Source organism: Pseudopodoces humilis, chromosome 7 (genome assembly GCF_049639895.1).
Source record: "Pseudopodoces humilis isolate 2021_Gansu_Grassland_sample_001 chromosome 7, ASM4963989v1, whole genome shotgun sequence".
Lineage (NCBI taxonomy): Eukaryota > Metazoa > Chordata > Aves > Passeriformes > Paridae > Pseudopodoces > Pseudopodoces humilis.
In genome coordinates this window covers 31,479,555-31,502,882 of record NC_142206.1, presented here as the reverse complement: position 1 = coordinate 31,502,882, position 23,328 = coordinate 31,479,555, and the positions used below count along the sequence as shown (strand labels likewise).

General features: G+C 37.5%; 1 protein-coding gene across 1 annotated transcript; it reads right to left on the bottom strand.

Moving 5' to 3' along the window:
• Positions 1-286: 286 nt before the first annotated feature.
• EMC7 (ER membrane protein complex subunit 7) lies at positions 287-7,977 on the bottom strand. Its single transcript, XM_005520343.3, has 5 exons — positions 7,727-7,977; positions 5,408-5,527; positions 3,413-3,551; positions 2,799-2,879; positions 287-933 (listed from the first exon to the last, which is right to left on the bottom strand). Exons 1-5 carry the CDS (start codon positions 7,960-7,962, stop codon positions 781-783), a joined length of 729 nt encoding a protein of 242 aa, XP_005520400.1. The 5' UTR covers positions 7,963-7,977; the 3' UTR covers positions 287-780.
• Positions 7,978-23,328: the final 15,351 nt, after the last annotated feature.

The following is a 23,328-nucleotide window of genomic DNA, read 5'->3' as shown; positions in this document are numbered from 1 at the left end:
CTTCCTCATGCAAGATACTTGGCTTTCTTTCCTCCTGAAGAGTTTTTAGCCGAAAGTAGATCAGAGTAAAACTGGACAATATATAGTGGAAAATCTTTGAACTAAAGATTGCCCAGAGAGGTTGTGGAGACTCCCTTACTGAAGATATCCAAGAACCATCTGGATGCAGTCCTGTGCCGTGTGCTCTGGGATGACCCTGACTGGAAGATCGGACCAGAGGACCCATTGGTCCCTTCCAACCTTACCCACTCTGTGATTCTGTAAATTGTACAGACAGCAAACAGCATAAAATAAAATGATTTTATATGTAACATGTGACAAGATGATACAGCAAATTACTTACCCAGTGAACTCACAACTCCATTTTGAAAGGATGATTTTGTTCATTTTGGAACTCAACAAGTGCAAAACATTAAAGACATCTTAAAACTGAACTCCACTTCTATTATCTTTGAAATTTTTTTATACATTGTCTTGAGATATTTATTACTGTGAAGCACATTGTATAATTTATTTTAATTCTCTACAGAACAATATAGTTAATTCAATGTCATCAATAACTTTATACAGATACATGCCATGTCATCTTTTGCTTACTGTCAAGTACAAAACAGCTTATACAGTCTAAAAAAAGCTACAAACCACACTTGTATCATAACATATGTTGTTGTGCCTGGTTAAAGTTTACAGTAGTGGCTTTTTGATCTTCCAAGACAAATAAACATGACACCACATGGTAACAAACAGCTATGCAAATTCAGACTTAGGAGGAAAACTTAACTACCTCCTTTTTCCAGAACTACTTTTCCCTGCTTTACTGCTGCTACCACCAGACTTGCTGGAAGATTTTGAAGAGAAAAGTCTTGTCATGAATTCAGACACATCTGGCAGCTCATGGTTGGAATTCAGCATGTTCATTGACTGCTCCATTTCCTGCATGCAAAGATCAGATAATCTTAATAGCTTGTAGCAATTCTGGCTGTATCTAAGGCATCAGTTGAAAGACTGTATGAGAGAGATACCAAATTTTCCCAAATATTGTTTTACTTTTTGTAGTCCTCCAGGATACATATAGCTACATAGTTTTATGCAACCACAGCCCAACATCCAGCTACAAACACACAGAAACATAAAACCCCAAAACTAAAAGCTGCAGTGTATGGAAAATGGTAACCATGTCTTAAGCAGTCTTGCAGGGCAACCATCTGATAAAAAAAAAAATAAATCTAAAAGATAAAAATTATTTCTTTTCAGCACTACTTTTCTCCGTATTAAAATTTAGGCTATTGTTTAGATATTCAGATCCGTGTTCTCATAGATGTCACACTTTTTGTTTTGTTTTTAAAATTAGTATTATTTATAGCAAATTAACAAATTTTTGATGCTGTTTGAAGGGATTAGATATTTTTATTGCCCTACTTTCTGACACCAAGCTACTAGAGTACTGCAGCTGAGTTTTCATTCCTTCAGGGAAAAAAGGCTTTTAATATAAGACCATATATCCAGGTAAGCTTAATGTAACTTTAGGGTTTAGCACAGTGGTTCTATAAAATGAATTAGCACATTTTGAAATAAACCAATTTTGAAGTACTTTTAATGCATACAACAGCTGAACTGCACATCCACAAAGGGATAATGCTTATAGCAATAGTGAGTTTCACGTGGGATTGTCACCTTGTTCTTCTCCCATTCAGAATATTAGATCTTTAAGTGCTTACAAGGCATTTTAGTAGTCTTTGTTGCTACTACATCTACACTACACCTCTACAACAAGCACAGTTACTAAATCATTAAACTTTCTATATAAACTAGTACTGTGCTGATTCCAGAAAGAAATAACAAGTTAATTTGAAAAACATCATACAACCTCCGTAAGTTAACAATTTAATACATGGTCACCTAGAGAATGCCATTGTAATTTAGTTCTTATAGATAACTTTTTCCTAATTTTTAAAGATAAATTATAAGCAAAATTCTTCCAACTTAAAAATTTCTCCTTAAGAAGTTATATCAGTTATCTAATAAGAACTAAATTATCAGAAGCTTTGATGGTTTTACCATCAGAACAGCCTATCAGCAGTGTAAGATCAGTGAAAAAAGTAAGGAATATGTGATTATCTTTTTTTAAAATTCTACTTCCAGAGTTCAGCTTGGTTTGAAGAACATGCCATGAATACCTAGCATATCTTTGTACCTGTTTTTTAATTAAAATTATAGCCAAAAGAGCATTATACAGCTCTAATATGCTTTTTAAAGGTTCTTACTTATTAAAAAAAATACTCAGACACCTATAAAGTACTACTGAAGATATTGGTCATTTACACAAAAAGGAGTTTTTAGTTAACCAAGCCTTCAAAAAGCAGACACCTATGACAGGCAAATAATACTTGTTTAAGTAAGTATTTAAAAGATATAAAGATTTAGCAAACACCTTGAATCTCCATTTTGTCCTAGCCTTCTGCTATTCAGTATGTTGCATGATGAAAGGACAATAAATCAGATCATTTAATGATGACATTAAGACTCCATATGCATATATACTAGTGCGACATCTGGATTTCACAGTGTAGAAAACTGTGGTTTAGGCTGAAGTGCAAATAAACCCCACATCACACTCTCCTCAACACACTTGATACTTATTAAATGACTCATTGCTAAAACAGCAACACTGTTATTAGCTGAATAAATGATGCCTATTAAGTCTTCCTTTAAAGTACAGTTTTGTTTTTATTAGATTTGTGTGCCCTGAAATCTCATTATCTTTGGTCTCTCCATATGCATCAATTGAATGCACTTACCCGCCTCATATCAGGATCACTGGTGTTGACAACTTTAGGCAAAAGCACAAATATCAGTAATGGAAGAACCATCATCATCACCTACAGAGAAAACAGGGAACAACCTCTTCAGCTTAGTTGTTGCTCTAAACACTTTTAGACCTACTAAAATAAAATGAAGCTCTACTAAACAGCCAAACTCTAGAACTACTGCATTCTGAATCAGTAAGACAGCAACACTTGTCAGGAATGAAACCTGCTAAAGGGAGTATAGTGCTTCAAACAAGTTTTCAAAGTTGGACCAGTAAGGCAAATGGTTATTCTCTCTTATACCTGTTGTAATGACAATTTTGCAATATGTTGATCTCTGTACTACTAGAACAGCATCACATTGTCAAAGGAAGAGACTACAGTCTATTTTCAGAGGACATACATTAACAGTGGTATACAGGGGAGGAGATGTCAAAGAAAAACTTCCCATTTGTAAGCAAGTAAAATCCAGGAAAGCAATCCTCTCAGAAGAGCAAAGGAAAAATGCATGTTTTTTCTCAATTGTTTTATTCTTGGCATTCTGACAAATAGCTGTATCTATTTGACAAATCCTTAGCATTCTTGTAATAATTGCCTGTACATACCATAGGGTTCATGAGAAAATCTGTCCATCCCCAAGATTCTCTCTTTATAAAGTATGAAGGTGGTCCAGAAGATTTCATCTGGAGTGGGTATGGCAGCCTGACAACTTCAGAGGGTTTGATGTAATTCACATATCTTGCTCTATTAAGCAAAATGTAAATAATTGAGGATATAAACATAGAATCTTTTAAAAAATCCAAACAAATTTCAATAAAAGACTACAAACAAAACCATTTGATATGCAGTGTCTGCTAGGCTTCCCTTTTGAAAAGCTGATTTCTCTCAGCAGCATATTTTATGGAATCAAAAGCAAACCATTTTTTGTCACCTTGTAAACAAGCAAGAAAAACTATGCTGTTTAGGGGCCAGCTTTGAACAGTGTAGTGTAGTTTAACCAGTTTTCTCAGGACATCACCTACTTGAGAAGTTGATACCTTTTCCGTAAGTGCATTAGTCTGCATTTATCAATACTGAATCTCAGTCTTTATTACTTCATAAGGTTTTTCCACAGTTTATCACTAGTATTCTTCATTTGGGCCTAAGATTTAGACAATTACTCAGTACCAACATCTTTGTCAGTCTTGACCCATTTTTCATGATGAATATTTATCCACTTTGTGCAACTCCAGGGATGACTTCTCTCCATAAATAATTTATTCCTTGTGATTTTTTTCACCAAATACTCCTCTATGGAATGTCCTTCCCTCCTACCTTATGACTACGTGTTTTCTTCAAAACTTGGTATTTTCAAGTAGATCTTATCAAATACATCTGTTATCCACATGCTGTTTCCTCTTTCTAGTTATTACCATAATTTTTTAATGCAGCACATCCCTTAGAAAAGCCCTGTCAACATTTTCCCCAAGTATCATCGTTTTTCATGCATCTCTGACTCCTCACCTGCATTCCTCATTATAGTTTCTATCTGCTGGACTGGTAGAGATGCCAAGCCTCCTGCTACTTTCCTCTGCACATGTATCCCAGCAATTTACTCTACATCAAATTTGTTACCTTACCAGTCCCTTAGATACACAAACAGTGCTAAGCGTGAGGCTATGCCAAATATTTAGCTTATATCTCTGTATTTGTTACATATTAATTATTGCCAGTAAGATACTAACAAACTATAAAAAAAAAATAATTCCATAGAGTTTGGAAAACCCTAAGCTCAAATAAACTGTCTGGTCTTATTATAAGCTCAAACATTATTATAATATGACTGCAATTACATATTATAATCATATTATAATATTATTATATTAATTATTATTATAACCAGACTGTTTGCACTGTTTTCAGTGAGATTTCAATTTTTTAACCTCCCCTAAATATACTGCAGGAGTATTTACACTGATGACTGTATTCCTAAAAGTTAAGATGCGATGTGTGGGCTTGAATAAGGAAAAATTAACTACGAGCATTTTCATTTAAATGAAAATCACCTTGATAGATTTTTCTGTATTACTGAATAGTCTGCAGTTACAGTCAAGACTGGTTTGGCCACAACATGAAAACAAGCCAACAATTCTACAGAAATAATGCAAACTGGCAACTGTTAGTATTAATTAACCAGTAACTGTAACAACTGTCCTATGGGGGTGCAACAGAAATATTTAAAAATTTTGTTGTGCCAAGTACTGATAGTACATTTATTAAAGAAATGGAAAAGAGAAGACGGGGGAAAAAAAAGTGTTGACAAATAATAAAGCAGTGAACTAGTTTATTCCTAGATTTTATTTCAGGATAGCTGCATAAAAAATAATAAAAGCAAACAAATAGATGAACTTTTAAAGTCTCTTTTCTCTTATTTTGGGTCATAAATATGAAAGGAAGAAAGATATCAGACTTTGGAATCTGAGAAATGTGCTTCTAGAAGTGATGCTAAAAGCTGACACAGTCTGAGACAGAACATCAGACCTGCAGCACAGCTTCTGTGAGTTCTTACACTGTGCTGTCATGTAATTCATCAATACAGTGGTAAATCAGAAAAGACTCACCTCATTTTGCCTTTTGAAGTTATGTCAACTCGCACGGGATCAAATTTATGAGCGGGGGATATAACTTCCACTACGTAAGATCCTGAAGGTACATCATGAACCACAAAACTTCCATCTGTCCTGAAAAAACCAGTAAGTTCCGTGACATTTCAGTATGGTCCAGAATATAAGACAGGGTGTTCTGTTGGTATTTTTTTTTAAAGGAAGCTGTATCATTTTATATTACAAATCTTAATATAACCACAATGACACAAAAGGAAAATTTAAATCAGTCATTATTCACAATATCAAGCCCCTTAAGTTCATCAACACATGCTGCAATAGAAGTGAAAATTCCCTGTTAGGTTAAAGATTTTGCTGTGCCCTCAAGGTGTTGTCCTGCTGGAGGAATAATTTAAGTCCAAATAAGATCTGAAATAAGTTATATTTCATGTATTCAAGTGATGACAGAAGCAATTTACACCTTCCTTCCTCCTTTTGAAATGCATACAGTGAAGTTTACCTTGCTTCAGTGCTTCTGCTGAAAGCAAACCCTCCAGACTGACGTTCTACATAGTGTGAGTGGGTATAAGGGACAGTTTGCAATGCACAAAAATAACAATTTGAGCCTTTGTTGTGAAATAGCGGTTTTTACTTCTAATTGCTCCCTTTAGGACCAGCCCACACTGGAAAGCTCAATCACAGCAATAAGGAAACTAAGAGCTCTGAACATACACACAGAAGGGATTTTTACACAAGTGGCTTTTATTTTAAAATATGAAACTTGAATATTTGATGAAAATATTAGTAAAAGGTTGCTTGAAAGCTTCAGCGTTAGTTGCCTTAAAGGTACAGAACTTTTCCACCTATGTGTTTCCAGAAATCTCCAGTAATAAAAACCTAGTGCTATCTACCCTGTTAAGAGCAACATCAAAAATCTTTTTCCTAAAAATAGGATTCAAAGTTAATACAAATACAAAAGTTTATTCAAAGGGCAAAAAGTGTAATAAATCCTAACAAATTAGTAATATGCACCAGAAAGACAAATAAATGAGCCCTTTAAAAGTGAATTCCCAAAGAATTTCTCATTACGTACTTCACACCACATCTTTAACTTAAGGACCCACCCACCTGAAACTGCTGTAACAATGTTTCCCTGAAAATTTCCTTTTTATTTTTCATTCCTTATAGTACTGGAGAAATTCAGAGTTTCAATTAAGTATTTAGAAATTTGCCAACCAGACAGCAGATATTAAATCAGCTCCCAAACATAATGTCAGGTTCTCATAACTTGTTTGTAGTGGCTTAGCAGATGCTACACTGTCGAGATTCTACAAGATCTGCAGAGTAGAATCTGTTCTGCTACTCTATTGATGGAACCCAAAGTCAAAGTTAACTACTACTGCACAGGGATTAATTAAAATTATGAATATTTATAAGGGTATATGTTAATTCCACATAATCTCATTTTTATACATATTTTAAAAACAATGTATTGTACTGTATTCAAAATCACGAAGAATTTAGAATTTTGTCTACTCTTGAAATTATGATATCAGGTCTTAATTCTGAAGATATTTTCTATGTCTTAAGATTTTCTAGATCTTTAGCATATCTTAATATATCCAGTACCACCCAAGTCTGAATAAGATTATGATTCTTTACAGCTTTCAGCTACATTTGCATGATGCTGTGCGATGGAATAAAGCAAAGTCCCCTAAATTAGCTTTCACCAGTACAGTTAAGAGTTTTTCACAGAGCTGCAACTCTAACTTCTGCCATGAACGAACATATCTCCACACCGAGTAAATTCTTAGCCAAGGTAAGGTTCTTAAATAAGAAGCGGCAGAATTTACAAATGAAGCTGAGAATAAACAAGGTCCTCCAGACAGTGCAAACGCGTTTGGGGCTTCTGTTTTGGCTGTTGGTTTGTTTGTTGTTTTTTCTTAAACTAGAACTCCGTTCTGAAGTTTTTGTCCAGCAACCGGAGTCATCAGTTTGGATACGTCTGCTGGAGGCCGAGGCCAAAACCGAAGGCAAGGCACGGCAGGCCGTGCCCAGCGCATTACAAGGCAGGGGCCCAGTGTTCACAGTACCGCCAGCAGCTCAGCTCGGGATTCTGCCACGCCCCGGAGCCGCAGCCGTGCGCGGCTGACCGAGACACGGCCGAGCCCTGCAGGAGCCGCTCCCGACGCCCGCCATCTCAGGGCCGGGCCGGGCCTGCGAGCGGGCCCTACGGCCCCGGAGACGCCGGCTCCCGCCCGGGCAGGGCCGCCCGCCGCCCCGCGGTGCCCGAGCCCCCCCCCCGCCCCGCCCCGCTTCGCTCCGCCCGCCGCTCACTTCAGGAAGCCGACGTGCTCCTCCCCGTCCACCAGCACCCGGGCCCCCGCGATCCAGTCCTGCGGCTTCACCCCGGGCACCACGGCCCGGCCCTCGATCTTAAACCGCTCCCCGGGGCCCGCGCCGCCCGACGGCTCTGCCGGCCCGACGGGCTCCGACCCGCGGGCGCCGCGGAGCAGCGGCGCCGCCGAGAGCCAGAGCAGCAAAAGCCACAGACTCCCGGCCCGCGCCGCCATCGCCGCGCGCCGCAGCCCCGCGCCTGCGCCGCCGCGCACGCGATGGCCCCGCCCCCGGAACTGCCCGTACACCTTGTACAGCTCAGGGGCGCGTGTGGGAGCGGCTGGGAGTGCTCACTCGTGGTCCGGTTTGTGAGTGAAAACAAAGGAGAAGATGCCACTTAAAACGTGGAATGACAGAAATGTGAACCTGAAGAAAATAGATGTGTAAGAAGCACATGTATCTTCCTTGGTAATGGATATATTTAAGGCATTGTAGTTTGAAATCTTAATAGTTATCTTGAAAAGACTAATAAAATTTTCTAGGGGGGGAAAAGTAACAAAAAAAATCTTACAAAAGATTAAAATTGGCCTAAAGCGTCATCTTTTAAAATGATTTATAATCCTGCAGTTTGAATGATTAGTTAGAATGAAAATGTGTAACTTAGTAACAGTAGGTAGGCACAGACTTACGGGAGAAACCACGAAGGCTGTAATACCTTCCCTGCCCCCTAATTTCCCTTTACAAAGCACGTCCTGTTATGTCATATGTATTCATTGTCACATTGTGGTCACACTTGCTTCCTTCTACTTATTTGTGTCAGGGTTAATCACTGAACGTGTGGAAAAGACTATCATTAAACAAGGTTAACCTGGTCATCAGCTGATAATAAAAATACTACATTATACCAGGCATGATTTAAAAAGCATGTGTCATATCAGTGGGATGTTGTGAATTATTCGTCTGTTAATATCTTTGAGCTGTCTCTGCTTTGGAGAAAACCAGGAAGACATATGATCTGTGAGGCTCTTGTGTTATGTAAGCTCCAGCAGTTTTGGGGTGGAAACCCAAGAATGCCAAAACTGTGTTAGAAATACTTACCAATAAAACCACTAAGAAGAATTTATGTTAAAGCTACTGATAACACTCTTTCCAGTACAACACCACAGACAGACATCATCTTCATAGTGACATATCATGCAGTTAATATAAAAATGCTCACTTTTTAAAGAAAAAATATCCTCAAGAAACTGTATTAGGATACTGTTAGACCACAGTATGCATGACCATGCCCTCCAGTTTTAAGGATTTCCTTATCCTAATAATGTGTTTTTATAACCTACATAATACACTTTCTTGGTTTAAATCCTTGGAAAACCTAAAGAAAAAGACCCCCCCCTATTTTTCTTTCATAATCTAATCCAAGAAGCTTCTCTCTCTCTCCCTCTCTCTCTCTCTCTCTCTATATATATATATATATCCTGTTAACAAATTGAGAAGTTAATTAAACAGCATCTTGCCTTATCCAATAGTTGCACTGACATGCACCCTTTTCAGTGTTAGGTTAGTAGTCTCTTGTCCTCTCACCATGTAACTTCTTTACGTATTAAAAGTTCTTTCTCATACAGAAAGATATATTCAGCTACCGTATTTTTAAGTGTACACAACTGAGTAAAAAATTAATTTGGCTGCCTACTGCCTTTTTCTGGTTAAGACTAGCTATGACAGCAGCTTGAGTGGATTGCACAGTGCTATTTTGTGAGTTTTGATATTGTGCTGTGGGTGTTTGTCTTCTAGATGAAAAGAACATATCCCAGAATTACAGTAGTACAAATGGAAACAAAGACATAAAAACATCCAGATATATATTTATCAAAGTAATTAGTATATCAGCTGGGAGATGCTACCTGTTTTTATTCTGGAAGGAATTTTACTATTAGTAAAGTTGTTTCTGCAGCTTGATTGCAAGTGAATCTCTCATCAAAAGACAGATAAAACTGCCAAGTAACCGTTTCAGTTCAATGGAAACAACCAAACAATTCTATGAACTTGAAAATGCAGTCAAGAATGACCTCCATGTTTTGTAGTTGTCTTTACATTGATGGATTCACTCCTTGAGTGGCAGCTACATAGAAAATTGCAAGTTTCTTAAAAGTTCTACCCTTCTTAGAAGCAAATTTTTGGTTTTGTCTGAGTTCCTTCAACCAGCTGTCACTAACGCTACAGAACTGTCAGCCAGATGGGTGAGAGCTGATAGTCCCTAATGGATTGACAAAGAGAAGGCCTAGATTAATGTAATGCCATCATACTGTTAACACTGAAATCTCTGTCTCCAGATTCTTGTCACCTTGGGTTTCACAGACAAACTGAAAAAGCAGAGGAAACCTATTAAATCCCTCTGAATGCTTCATCAGAATCCAACATCATCACTGCTGTTTACAGAGAATTAAGTGGTTTGGAGTACTCTTGGATACTCTTAAGTAGTAAAAGAGTTTTTTAATCTCCTAAGGATAAAAGAAGTTTGCAAAAAAATGTAGAACTTATTTTGATGAATCCTTTTCACAGTCAGAATGCTAGCAAAACTTGCTACATGTCTTTTGCTTACAGGTCACCATTAGTAAAGCATTTAATTTACCTTTGAATGTTTCATTGTAATTGCTCTGAAAACTCTTTCCATAAAAGAGAAGTAGTATTGTAGGCTAGTATTTAAGTATTTGCTTTGGAAAATGAAGGTGATTTGTCATTGATATTGGTTTACTGTAATATACCAGACAGATGTTGGACCACAAACAGCAGCAATCCAAAATCTGTTTTGTGGCTGAATATACAGAGGTGTTGACTTTGACCAGACAAGCAGGGAGCACCTTCAGCCATCTGCCTCTAATCTTCCCATAATCTTTGAGTCAGTCTCCTGATATAGATACACAGATAATAACACTCAGCACACCAGATGAGTAATGCTGGTTCGCAAATGTTTGGTAGAAGCAAAAATACAATCCTCGCTGACACGAAGAATAAATAAGAACTACATGTGCATCGGAGTCCTCATAGATACATCCTACTTGTTTTTTGATAATCTAATTAGAGGTGAGAAGAAATCAAAATGCCCAGCCAAGTGAGCAGATTTATGAGAATACACAAACTGATGATAGATGGAAGAGTTCAGCATAAAGGTACTGTGAAAGGCCACAGCCAGGTAACTCATTTACTGTGCTCTCTCCTACCCAAGGAGCTTTATTATGATTAAACACAATATTAACAAAAATTGTGCTGCATATTACTTTCAGCAACATTTGGGAAAAAAAAAAATTATTGTGGTGTGCCATCTACTGGCAATTTACTGTGCTACACAATAGAAAAGTCAGGATTGCAGCCTGAGTTCAGCAATAGAACAGTCTTCTTGTTCTCTTGAATATAAGATGCCCTGAGAGGGTCTCTGACATAGGGCAGAAAGCGCAGAGGCCATCTTCAGTTGCTCCAGATCCCAGTCTGCTTCAAACAGATTGCCATTCAAAGAATGGCAATGAAGCTGAAGAAAGGTCTGGATCACAAGTCTCCTAAGAAGCAGCTGGGGCAGCTGGGTTTTTTTAGCCTGGAGGAAAGGAGGCGAGGGGGGGACCTTACTGTTCTCTAAAACTACCTGAAAAGAAGTTCCAGCAATGTGGGGATCAGCCTCTTCAACCAAGTAACAAGTGACAGGAGGAAATTGCCTCAAATTGCACCAGGGGAGATTTAGGTAAGACATTAGGAAAAAAATCTTAATCAAAAGCATTGTCAAGCATGGGAACAGGCTGCTCAGGGAAGTGCTGAAGTCCCCATTCCTGGAAGTATTTAAATGACACAGAGATATGATGCTTAAGGATACAGTTTAGTGGTGGACTTGGCAGTGTCAGGTTACTGGTTGGACTTGATGACCTAAAATGTCTTTGGCAATCTAAATGATTGGGGCAGAAAATCTCTTAATCCCCTGCAAACTCTGCAGTTGTCAGAATAATTCCTGTATCTCCAACACATCCACCCCCACAGCATGGAGTCAGCGTGTAGGATTGAGGACTTTCCTGTCTCAGAGAGATAACATTCCCCTTCTCCCTTGCTTGCTTTCACCTCAAGCTGACAAGACAAACTTCTTCAGGACTATTTTTGTTTTTCAGGAATGAATTGTTTTCACCTTGTATTTCTCCAAAACCATGAACAGGATACTCTACTTTGGCACACTTATCCTAAGAGATAGCAAATGCTAACATTGAGATTGTAAGATGATAGCCAGTTTTGTCTGGTTGCAGCTGAACTTATATTTACTAATTTAAAATCCATTCTTTGGTGGAGGAAATTTAATAGATTAAGTGCAGGGAAAAGGAGCACAACTTTTCTGCTGTAAAAATTTACAGACTTCCTCACGCAAGCAGAATAAATATGTAACATGATAGTAACCTGGAAGTCAGTTTTACAATACTTTGACTGCACTCCTTATCTGCTCCTGTTCTCTGTAAAAATTTTTCCCTAAATGTCTGTTAAGCACCAATTGTGCATTAACCATGCAAGCAGTAGGTTTAATAATTGAAGCCTTCATCAAGCTGACTAGGTAAGGAGCTATGACTCACAGAATGGTGCTACACACATCCTCAGATTCCTGTGTTGTTACCTGTATGGACAGCACCTGTAATCATTCACATGAGGCTAGAATGACACACTAGTGTGATGTTTGTGTTCTAAAAATATAAGCAGTTTAGAATCCTTATTTCTTGGTATGCAGTCTAAATGCTGTTGTTACTTTACATCTGGGTTTGACTTCCATAATGCCACAAGGTGGCCTCCACATAATACAGCATTATCATCACATCCTTCATAGAATGACATCTAAAGGCATGCTTTTGCTTTACTGCAGTGTTAGTAACCATCCACCACAAAATGACACTCTTTTCTTTGTATTTCAGGCTCAAGAAGCTTACATGCTATGTAGAGGAGGTCAGAGCAGCACAAAGCAGCTGCGAGCACTTTTGTAGGATGTTCTAACAGAGAGGAGCTTGTTCAGGAACCAAGCGTGTGACCCACTCACAGAACAGGTCTACAAGTTGTCTGCCCTGCAGAGAGTCTGGGAAATCCTGCATCCGACATGTGAAGGGCTGCAGTAATTCAGACAGCTTTAAGCAGTTCCTTCAATTATGCTACAGTTACTTCTGTGCTAGGAAGATCTGAAGAAATAAAGGCCAAAAGCAGCAGAGATGCTCTTTCTGGCTGGAAGTTAAACCATTTCTGGCCTATCAGAAAGGTGATGCTGGTTTTCAAGGAGGTGAAAAGCCCACTAAAGCTTGATTGGCACTATTTCAAAGCTTACTGTTCCTTAATTTATTTTTTGGGAGACGTGGAGGTAGTTCTATTTTACACAATTTATAGTGGAACTTAGAAATACAACAATGCAAGTGGAATTGGAGTAGCAATTTCTAGATGATAATAATTTTCTTGGGTATATTAAAAATGTTACAAAAGCTATTACAGTGTGTACTATTAGCAAATCTAGATTCAAATTAAGTATGAAAAGTAGTAAAACCTGTGAGCTCGCAATATTTGACAAAGCTAAAGGAACAAAACTGTGTCTTAAATTCCTTTTCTCATTTACAGAGAAAATTACAGTGGCTCTGAATTGAACAGAAGTAGCAGTAGAAACCTTTTTTTTTTTAAACACAGTCTGCCCATTTTTGAGAAGCTGAGAACTATAACTCCTTGGTTTTAAGTTCATCTGTACACACCTTTTGTACAAGGCTGGCATTTGTGATACATTACATGCACACAGCTGATACCTAAACAAGTTTACCAAGTTGCTACTTCTTTGAAATTCAACACTTAAAAGAATAACTGTTGGTAACTTTTTCCTACTGTTTTATTTCAATGTATTCACCTGTAATTCTCCTGTAATTATTTTCAAGCTATTGTTGAAATAAGAAACTTTTGTTCTTCTGTCCTTCAATCTTTGCCTAGTTTATCTGAATGAAGTAATTTAGAGGTACATTACACCTCCATTTCACTTTAGGTCAGCTAAATATGAATCTTGTTTTTATTTTTAAAGTGCATTCCTAGTTGTGTGGGTTTTTATGCCAAATCTGACTGTGCAAGTAAAGACATGTCTTAATGAGCCTGAGTTAGTACATGACAGAGAATTTCTCAAATGACCCACTGTGGGGAACTGCAACATTATCTATCATTAATCAATGGCAAACAAGCTAATTTTCTATGCGTTGTTACATTGCTATTCAGTGTGTTAAACAGTTTCATTAAAGCAACATGTTGAACAGCTTTGCAATAAGTAGTAGTTCCTGTTTGACTCAAATATATCTATGTCAGCCTTAGACTAGAGCTAAGTAAGAGTCCTATGGGAATACAGTGATTCTGTCTACATTATATTAATACCTATTTTTTTAACTTTAACAATTTAGCCTGATGAAGGGTCTGCCAATTCTCAGATAAGCACTGTGGGGTTAAATGAAATAATTTTTAGATTTATAATGCTAGCATTAACATATAAAGTCTTTCCAATTGCAGCATGAAGGTTTGTACTTGGCATATGATTCATGGGTTTGGAAGCCTATGTTTCCTTCTTCAGTTTTTTGAGCTAAATTAAAATGGCTCATTTTTCTATTTCTCATACATTTTTGGAAGAAAATAATATCATAAATGACCTTGAAATGCCTTTTCTTCCCTCTAGCTACTTGCTTTCATTATTTGTAAATGTACGGTAAATACACTTGACAGCAGGCTCTTCTGGGAAGCTCTGTATAACGGCTGGTAAAATACAGGGCTCAGTGGAAGTAGTAGCTTTGCCACAGATAGCAAAAGTCCCAAATTTAACTTTATGCTTTGCTTTTAGATTCTTATTTTAGGCAAATAAATTAACTATGATCTACTGAAAGAGTGTTGCAGGATTTAATTTACAACTTTTACTGTCTCCTGCAAGCCTGAAGAATTCAGCAAAGCATCTTAAAACTGATGTTCATTCCAGGTGACAGAGACTGTGCTGTCTAATTAAGAATTACTTCTTGCAAATGTAAAGGTATGTTTTCAGACACTGACATGTCAAAATATTAGGAGGAAGAAACAAAATCAAGTAATTGCCAGGACTGCTTTGTTTTCATGCAGAAGTTGTGGTAACAGGTGGGTGGGACAGAGAGGGGAAGAAACAGCGCATAAACTCTTAACAAAAATATGTATTGCACTGAGGTCCCAGTTCTAATACCTGTCTAGAAAAGAAACAAACAACCTAAATCAAACCCACCACTCTGATCAACTCTGCAAGTAATAATGCTATTCTATGTGCTATCCCTTTGTCTGTAAAATAGTGTGATGCTCAATGAAAAAGCCACTGGACCTCTTAAAGGCTGCAGTGTAGCTACCTGGAAGAGGAGCATTCTTCAGCAAGGCCACAGAGAGCTTGAGCTCAGGTGAACCACCAGCAAGTCCCACCACAGGCTTTTACACAGCCCAGTATCTGGCTGGACAGTCTCTGTGGCAGACAAAACAGATTAGGGAGATTAGAAAGTCTGAGCTTGTGCATTTAAAATTAGAAGCTTCTCCTTGCATACAAAGCACACAGTCACATCTTTACCTAGAAGAGGCATATACAGGAAAGAAAAACAGGTTCTTTTATAACTGAATTGTTGACACCATTTTAGATGAAAGTTTGGGACATCTTCGAATGTTCCAAGTGTTCGAATGTTCCAGCTAGGAAAGCATCCCACAAAGGGTTCACAAAAGATTCTCCTAGCAGAGGTGATGCTGTGTCTGAAGCTCACAAAGCACATCAGGGAGCAGTGCTGCAGCTGCTCCACACATGCCACAGCTCTGCACAGCTGGCAGTGCCATGAGGAGGAGCAGTCATATATATGAGACGGTAGCTGTGATTTAGGCTGTGTTCAACCCATCCTTAAATCAGTAAGTGCTGCTTATCTTCCTTTTATTTCACTAGACATAGGTTTGCTGGAGCCATCTGACTCAAATTAGTTTTTCCTCTCACTTGAGTCTCTCATTGTTGAGACCATAAAATTCAATTATATTGCTGCAAAGCCAGCACAAATGATACTTTCATCAAAAACCGTACTCCTAAACACCAGTGAAGTTATTATTTTGGACTACTAAAATCAGTTCAAGTTCTGAATGCATTTCCTAGCCAAAAGACAACCTCATATAAATGCCTGAAAAATGAGACAATTATGCTAAACCAGGAACACATGGACAGCAGTATCTTGGAGACATACCTTAGGGCTAATGGATAGAAACTGCTCTGTAAGCTAGGAAAAATATCATAAGGTGAGTAAATACCACAAAGGAACCACAGGCAAATCAATTTTGTCAGGGGAAAAAAGTATGAACGAGGATACTAAGATCTGTTGATTAATAATTTCTCAGTATAGAAGCCTATTACAGTCAAGATTTAGATTAGGTGAGTTTACAAAGGAAGAGAAGTCTTACTGCTCCTTTCATATTAGCAGAATCCTTGACATCAGGACTGTTTCCACCAAACTAAACTTAAAGGAATCACCAGAGGCTAAATACTCGTTTTCCAGAGCTCAGAGAGAGCTATCAAGTAAGAAAGCAGCATCAGAAGTACATATGCCAAATCTTGCAAACAGAAATGCTGAAATAAGCCTCACTAGTCCCTAAGGGTAAAAGCTGAAGTCAGCAAGCTGCCAGTTGTGAAGAGAAGCTCCAAGGGCGTTCTCCTCTTATTTACAGCCCTTCAGAGTAAGGTGGCTGAGGTCACAAACCAAATATTCACTTAGAAAGTAAACTAAATCACAGTGCACTAACCCTAAAAAATCTCAGACAATTTGTAATGTCAGAGACTCCTTGATCAGAAAGGCATTCTTATGTCCTCTTTTTAAAGAACAATGGAGAGCAACATTTGTTGTCACTTGTCTGCAACATTACTTTATGCTAGAGACAAGCGAATTCTAGTTTTCTGGTTTAGGTTGAATTTTGAATTGCTGTTTGTGGTTTGGTGTTTTTTGTTGGGTCATGTCATGTTCGTGTATCTCTCCCTCCCCCTGCCTTCTGGTTTTTAGCTTTAGTAGCAACCTTCTATGTGCATCTGGAAATCAACTAATATGCTTTTTGAATCAAGAACTGTGAGGTGGAAAGAACCCCTTTAGAGATGTTAAGGGACATGCCAGCACTAGAAATGTATTGGAGTGTAGAGGAAATGGCAAAAATGATACTTCTCCACAGAAATGAATGCAAATGTGCTTATCCAGCATTTTGTGAACATAACACATCCTTACTCTACACAACATCCTGATTGTCTTGTGTTGGCAGAAAACCATGAAAGACATAAGCTTGTAAAAATGAAAATTCAAATTGGCAACAACAAATTTAAAGAACTGCAGTCAGAGGGGCAGGCAAGTTGGGTGAATAGGAAAAAATCCCCAAACCAAACCAACAAACCACTCGCCCCTAAGCAGCAGGATTTCTCCCTAACTAGTCACCAGCCTGCCATTTGCAAAGGTTCAGAACTAGTAGTAGGCATTTTTAATTAATAGCCAGTAGAATACTGGTAGGGCATTCATGTTTAAAAAACATTTATACACATATAAACCCTCTTAATACAACAGTTTCATCTTAAATATCATACTGGCCTCCACAGTTTCTCTGTGTAGGGCATAAGCCTAAACCTCTGAGCTTTCACAGTTCAATGGCACCAAGTTGTTTTGTAGTGAGAACCTGGAAGACCTGAGAGACAAGACATCACCTGGGAAACTAGGTGTGCCAAATGTGAAGGCATTTTATTCTCACTTGGGTGAGTGACAAGGATGTGGAGCTGGAAATTCAGCCAAGGAGATGTGCCCCAGCACGTCAGAGGAGTGGAAAAACAGCAAGTGTGAGGAAAGATGAATGCTCTGTGAGCATCAGGTCTCCAGCCTTCCCTTGTGAAGTGCCTCACTGCTGCTGATTAGGTGCACAGAACTGGAAAGACTTTCAGTTATCATCATACCCCAATCTCCCAACAATCACAGGCACACTTTTCAGGTTTTGTACTGTATCTTAAACACACCTCCTTCCCCAGTTTTATGCAATTCCCTACACTGACATGCAGATTGGCCACAATCCTATTTAGTATGTGCCTGTGTTCAAGCCCTCAACCTCCTGTAATGATTACTGATGCCACCACTCAGATGACGGTATTTTTAGAGGTACCTCTTGGAGCACTACCCCACCATCCAATTAACAGATTCAGAAAATTCCCTGTCTGCTCTCTTTATCCAAAAACACCTTAATTGTAACATCTAAAAAAAAAGGCAAAAAGCTCTAAGAAAATTTATATTAAGAAACTTCATAACTCTGCTTATTCTTATGCTAATGTTGGCAGCTGGCACAGAATTACTCCAGAATTAACACTCCCATCGATCACCACTCATTTTGGCTGATTAAAAAGTCAAGCTTTTTAAATTTACCAAAACACAAGGTTGAAAACAAAACTTGCCACCCATTTCTTTAGTCCTGCTTTGCTTTACTGCTTTACTAGTAACAGCCTAAACCTTACAATATTGAAAATCAAGTTTTATGACTACTTGTACCATGATAGTTAATTGTACTTTTGTAATTTACTGTTTCCTGCAGCTGGAACACAATGTGGCAGTCATCCAGAAATTAACTAATGCAGCAAGGTTGTGTTTTTTTCCAGTTCAGTCAGAAACTTGTTATTTTAGTAACTAAAATTTTAAGCAAACACACAAATGCTTATGTCATTAAGCTTCAAGACAAAGTACTATTAGCAGACATAGAAAGTATTAAGAGATATCTGCTCTCCAAAACAAACACACAACAAATAACTCCTTTCTGCATTCATTGTAGCAATTTCATCAGAATGGAAAGAGCAGTTTTAGTTTCTTACAGCCAAGAGTTGTTAAGACTTCAGCTCCCCAATAATCCATCATTCCACTTTTATCTAGACTAAGTAGATAATGGGGTAGCTGATTAATATGAGAAAAGACAATTCAATAGTAATGAAATATGCACTGTCCTAACAGCTGCCTGTATTTGTGCAATATCCCCATTTAGAACCAAACAAGCCATAAGTTTCCTGTATGTGGCAACCCTCCTCTGAAATCCTCCTAAAAATTATTTAACTCTTGCAGAAAAGAAGTTTGTCTCATGCAGAAGAGATATAACGAAAGCCTGTTACCACAAAAGACAAAAAGATAAGCTATTTTTTTGAAGGTGGAATACTTACTGCATTAAGTCTTTAAATCATTAGAATATCTAGAATGAGTAGAAGTGGCAACTGTAAGATCCTAACAATTTGGGTTTTTTGAAAGTGAAGGTCAGTAGATTCAATTTGACAGACATCATAAATTAAAAGAGCTATTTCAAACTGTCTACAGGTCACTTTAAAATATGATAATAGGATGCATATGTATTTCAACACTTACACCAGTAAGAGCAGGCAGCTTTGGAATGTAACTTTATCTTGATATTTAGATTTGGGTTGTTTCACAATATACACAGTGCTTATGTAAAAAAGAAAGTATCAAGAATATGATTACAGTATCAGTGAAGTCCAGTAAAAGCAGTAAGTAAAGGTTCTGTTTATTTCAAGCCTATACATACAGAAAACAGCCTCCTTCCCAAATCCACAGAAAACTGTTATTCACAGAACTGTATGAAAAGAAGTCAGAAGCATATTTGTAAAAACATTTTATCACATTTTCACATCTATCACTTTCCAAAGGGGATTCAAATGGTTCTAAGAACTTAAATAAAAGAACAAGGGAAGAATAAAAAGGAGAGAAAGATAAATGTGTCCTTGTGTTTTGTTACAGCAAAGAACAGGTGTTTGAGACCCCAACACTTAGTTGCTCATCTACACTACAGCTCTCAAAGTAGTGTCTGCCTGAATTGAAGCAGTGATCTGTATGAATCACAACCACTATGAAACACATTCAAGCTGAAAGTAGCAGATCTCATTTTACAGCAATGATCAACAGCCACAATCTACATAAAGAGATGTACTACAAAACTCCCACCAGAAACAAAAATATTCTAGGTCTGCAATAGTTGAAGACTATGTGGATATTTCCATTTTATCCCTTTAAGGGACAGCGCTATACCTCCTGCCTCCTTTATGGCAGGTTAGTATCCGAGTCCAGCTTAATACTCAATGCAAAAAACAAGAAACAATACTGCAGCTATGGTTATTTAGAATGAAAGTACTTTATTTTTTTTCCAACCAAGTTCAAAGTCAAACTTAGAGCTGTGAGTGCACACTTTGTATCATAGGTATTAACAAAACTTGCGTGAAAAGTTTTATAGACGGAAATTTTTCACAGTTGCTTCAAACTGAATCATGTTAAATACCTAGCCCAGTGTTTTGTCTAGAATTCTCCTTCCCCTCCTCACTTCTAACAAGATACACTCTTAGTATATTTAAAATAGATGAGCAATAAATAATATCATTAAGTGCTAAAGAATATATGTGCAAAGGGGGAGAAAAATAGTTGCATTTAGTCTCATTTGGAGACAAAAACAGCTATTTAACTTGTGGAATAAGCATAAATTGTTTAAAGAAGGATAACATAAGCACTAAAAACACAAGCATGCTCAATCTATTTTCTCTGTGAATCTTCATCTGTAGCCTACAATGATTACTGTGTGTAGGATGGTAGACTGAAGGCAAAAATTAGACTACACTGTCTGGCTTTTACCAAAGCTATTAAAACTGCTTCATTTTTTTCCTTCACTAATGCAACATCAGCTCAATATAAAGTTCCTCTCAAAAGAATCAACTGCTTTCATAAACTTCAGCATTTGCATTGTGCAAAGCTGGAATAACTTCACACCAGTACCATAATTTGCATGGTTTTGTATTCCGAATTGTTAACTATGAATCGTTCACTTTGCACCAGAAAACCAGGCACAAAAAATAGCTGCAAATCTCCACACGAAGACAGACATTCAATCTTCTGTAGAACTGGAAGATCTGGCAAGATAAACTGGCAAAAGCAACCACTTGCTAGTCTAAAATGTAAGCTTCACACAAGATACTTTCAAGTTTCCACACACAAGAATGTCCACTCTTCCAAGAAAAAAAACCCCAAAAAATCACAAATTAACATTGTAGGATCCATCTTCAAAACCTTTATCTCTTCAATGCAAAATGCATAAAGACATCTAGCTCCAAACTTGCCTACTTAAGACGCCAGAAAATGAAAATACAGTCTGCTTTATAATGCAGTGGGGCTGATGTCACTCAGAATAGGCCATGTGTACTCTGTGCTTTCCTAGTCTCCCATCCCTCCTGCAAACTCGTTAAAACTGCAGCCTTTAATAAAGCAACCTACAGGAGAGAAAAAATCATTTTATTTGAATCTCACTGCAGAGGGTAACTCTTGGAGGGCTTAATACCAGCAACAATCTGTAAGCATTAAGGAGTGTGGAACTGCAGTACCTGTGTGATACAAGAGTAGAGGACTCTTTCCTGAGAAATAAGCATAGCTCCATCAAAACAGAGACATACATAATCATTAAGACACGCTAACTTCTTCATACCCTGCTAAATAATGGCATAGTTTTTTCCACCTTCACTCTTCAGCAAGCTATCAGCAATACCTCAACTTGGCCACTTATATTTACAAAATACTGGACTTTTTTTTTTTCAGCCCTGCAGAAAGAGACAATTTGCCAGAAGGATTACTTAATTTCAGTTTAGGAGATGGGCAAATCCTGGGTCACACTTAAAAGTACTCTTTCAGCAAAACAGCCTCAAGTACTTTCAGGGAACACTGAGGTAAAGCATACTGTTTTTCAAAGACATCAGTTTCATATCAAGTGGTATAACATGAACAGCTTTGTGGAGGCATCCTTCATCCTCAAGTACATATGTGCTTCTGCATCACAAGAACATACAGGAAAAGCATTAACTCTGCCAGGATCTTCTGGCACATCCTAGAAACAGCATTTTTTGAAAGCATCATAAAGATCAGCATTTATGCATGGGATAGCTCATAAACTTAATTCTTCAATTCACTGAGACAACTATATGAATTTAGTGGAGTTACACAGCTGTTGAGACAGTTAACTCATGCCAACTTTGACCAGGTATTATACAAGTACATTCTGTAACAGCAAAACTGATTCCTAGCCATTTGAGAACTAAAGAGAATATAAGAAGCTGAGCCCGAATATTACTGCCAATAGTTTAAATGACTTAAGAACATAATAGAAAAAATAATTTCCTAACACAGACACCTGAATCCTGTTCTCAGTCTAATAGCTGCCTGAAAACAGTAAAAAATTTCATTTAAAATAAGGCACAGATACGAATGACAATGCTTAATACTGTATTATTGATGCTGTCAAAATATAACTTTTGGCAGTTAAAAAGAATGCATTACTTTAGCAGATATTCCTCAGTAATGATCCTCAAGTCAATCTTACCTTGCCTCTAAAACAAAAGCACTGTCCAGACATCGGATTTGGTAACTATGGCCATACAGAATTCATTATAAGCTCATGTATCTAAATCTACATACAAGCTAGATTTTTAAATACTAGAGCATCCCTTTAATCAATTACAACTATGCTTTCTTACATTATCAGAAATGAATGGCCATGAGTTACTTTATTCTATTAGAAAAAAAAAATAAAAGAAAAAATATCTGAGTTTCCATAAACAGTATTCTCCTTGAGGAATAATCTAAGAGTTTCAGCAATCGCCACCCAAATGATAAAACTAGACTTTGTTACTTTTCATTTAAGTGTTCAACAGAACAGTAAATACAAGAATGCTGTCATACTATAGTTCCTTTGGATTTGCAATTGATAGTAAGAACATCTGAAAAGTTCTATCTCAAAACTTTGAGTGTGAAATATCTCTAATGATACATAACAATTCTAGCAAAAAGACTGGCTATGTGAATGTCTCCAGATTGTCCCACAAAGTCAGCGGTTTTGGGATGTCCCAGAAACTCTTTGTAACTGACTACCCTAGGAAATGCAAAACCTTTAGTGGTTTACAGAACTGTCAAATAACCAAAAGCACCAAGTTCTGATGACAGATTTCTAGTTGGCCTTCAGAAGTCAGCAACAGTGATACATAAACTAAATTATAAATCTAAGCAACAGGAGGCCTGAAGTTATTGACCACTACAGGAGTATAAAATTCATTTATTTAATCTGTAAAGCAAAAACCACTTGGGGCTATCAAAAGACTTTTCTCCTGCATGTCAGTAAAAGTGCACATGCTTAATGCTCGGTATGAAAACAACCTTTGCAAGTACTTATTTTTAAGGAAGTAGTCTATTTGGTCATACATGCTGTGCATGTATACTTTTAAGTGAAGAGCTGGCACTTCATAAGTTTTACCTGAAAAAGCATGCTTCCTAATCACAAAATTAAAAAAGGCAACAGCAAGCCTAAGATTTAAGACTCCCTCAGAGCTATTAAGATATAGCTTTTAAATTAAAATAGAACAGTATACCAACTGGTAAAAGTTTATAGCTGTTGATTCTTGATGCTGTTGTTGGTATGAATTTGCCAACATCGATCAGGTTAGAAACTGATCAATTTTGCAAAAGCTCTTTCTCAGTTTCTTAAAGGAGGTAGTATAAAAAGGGTGTGAT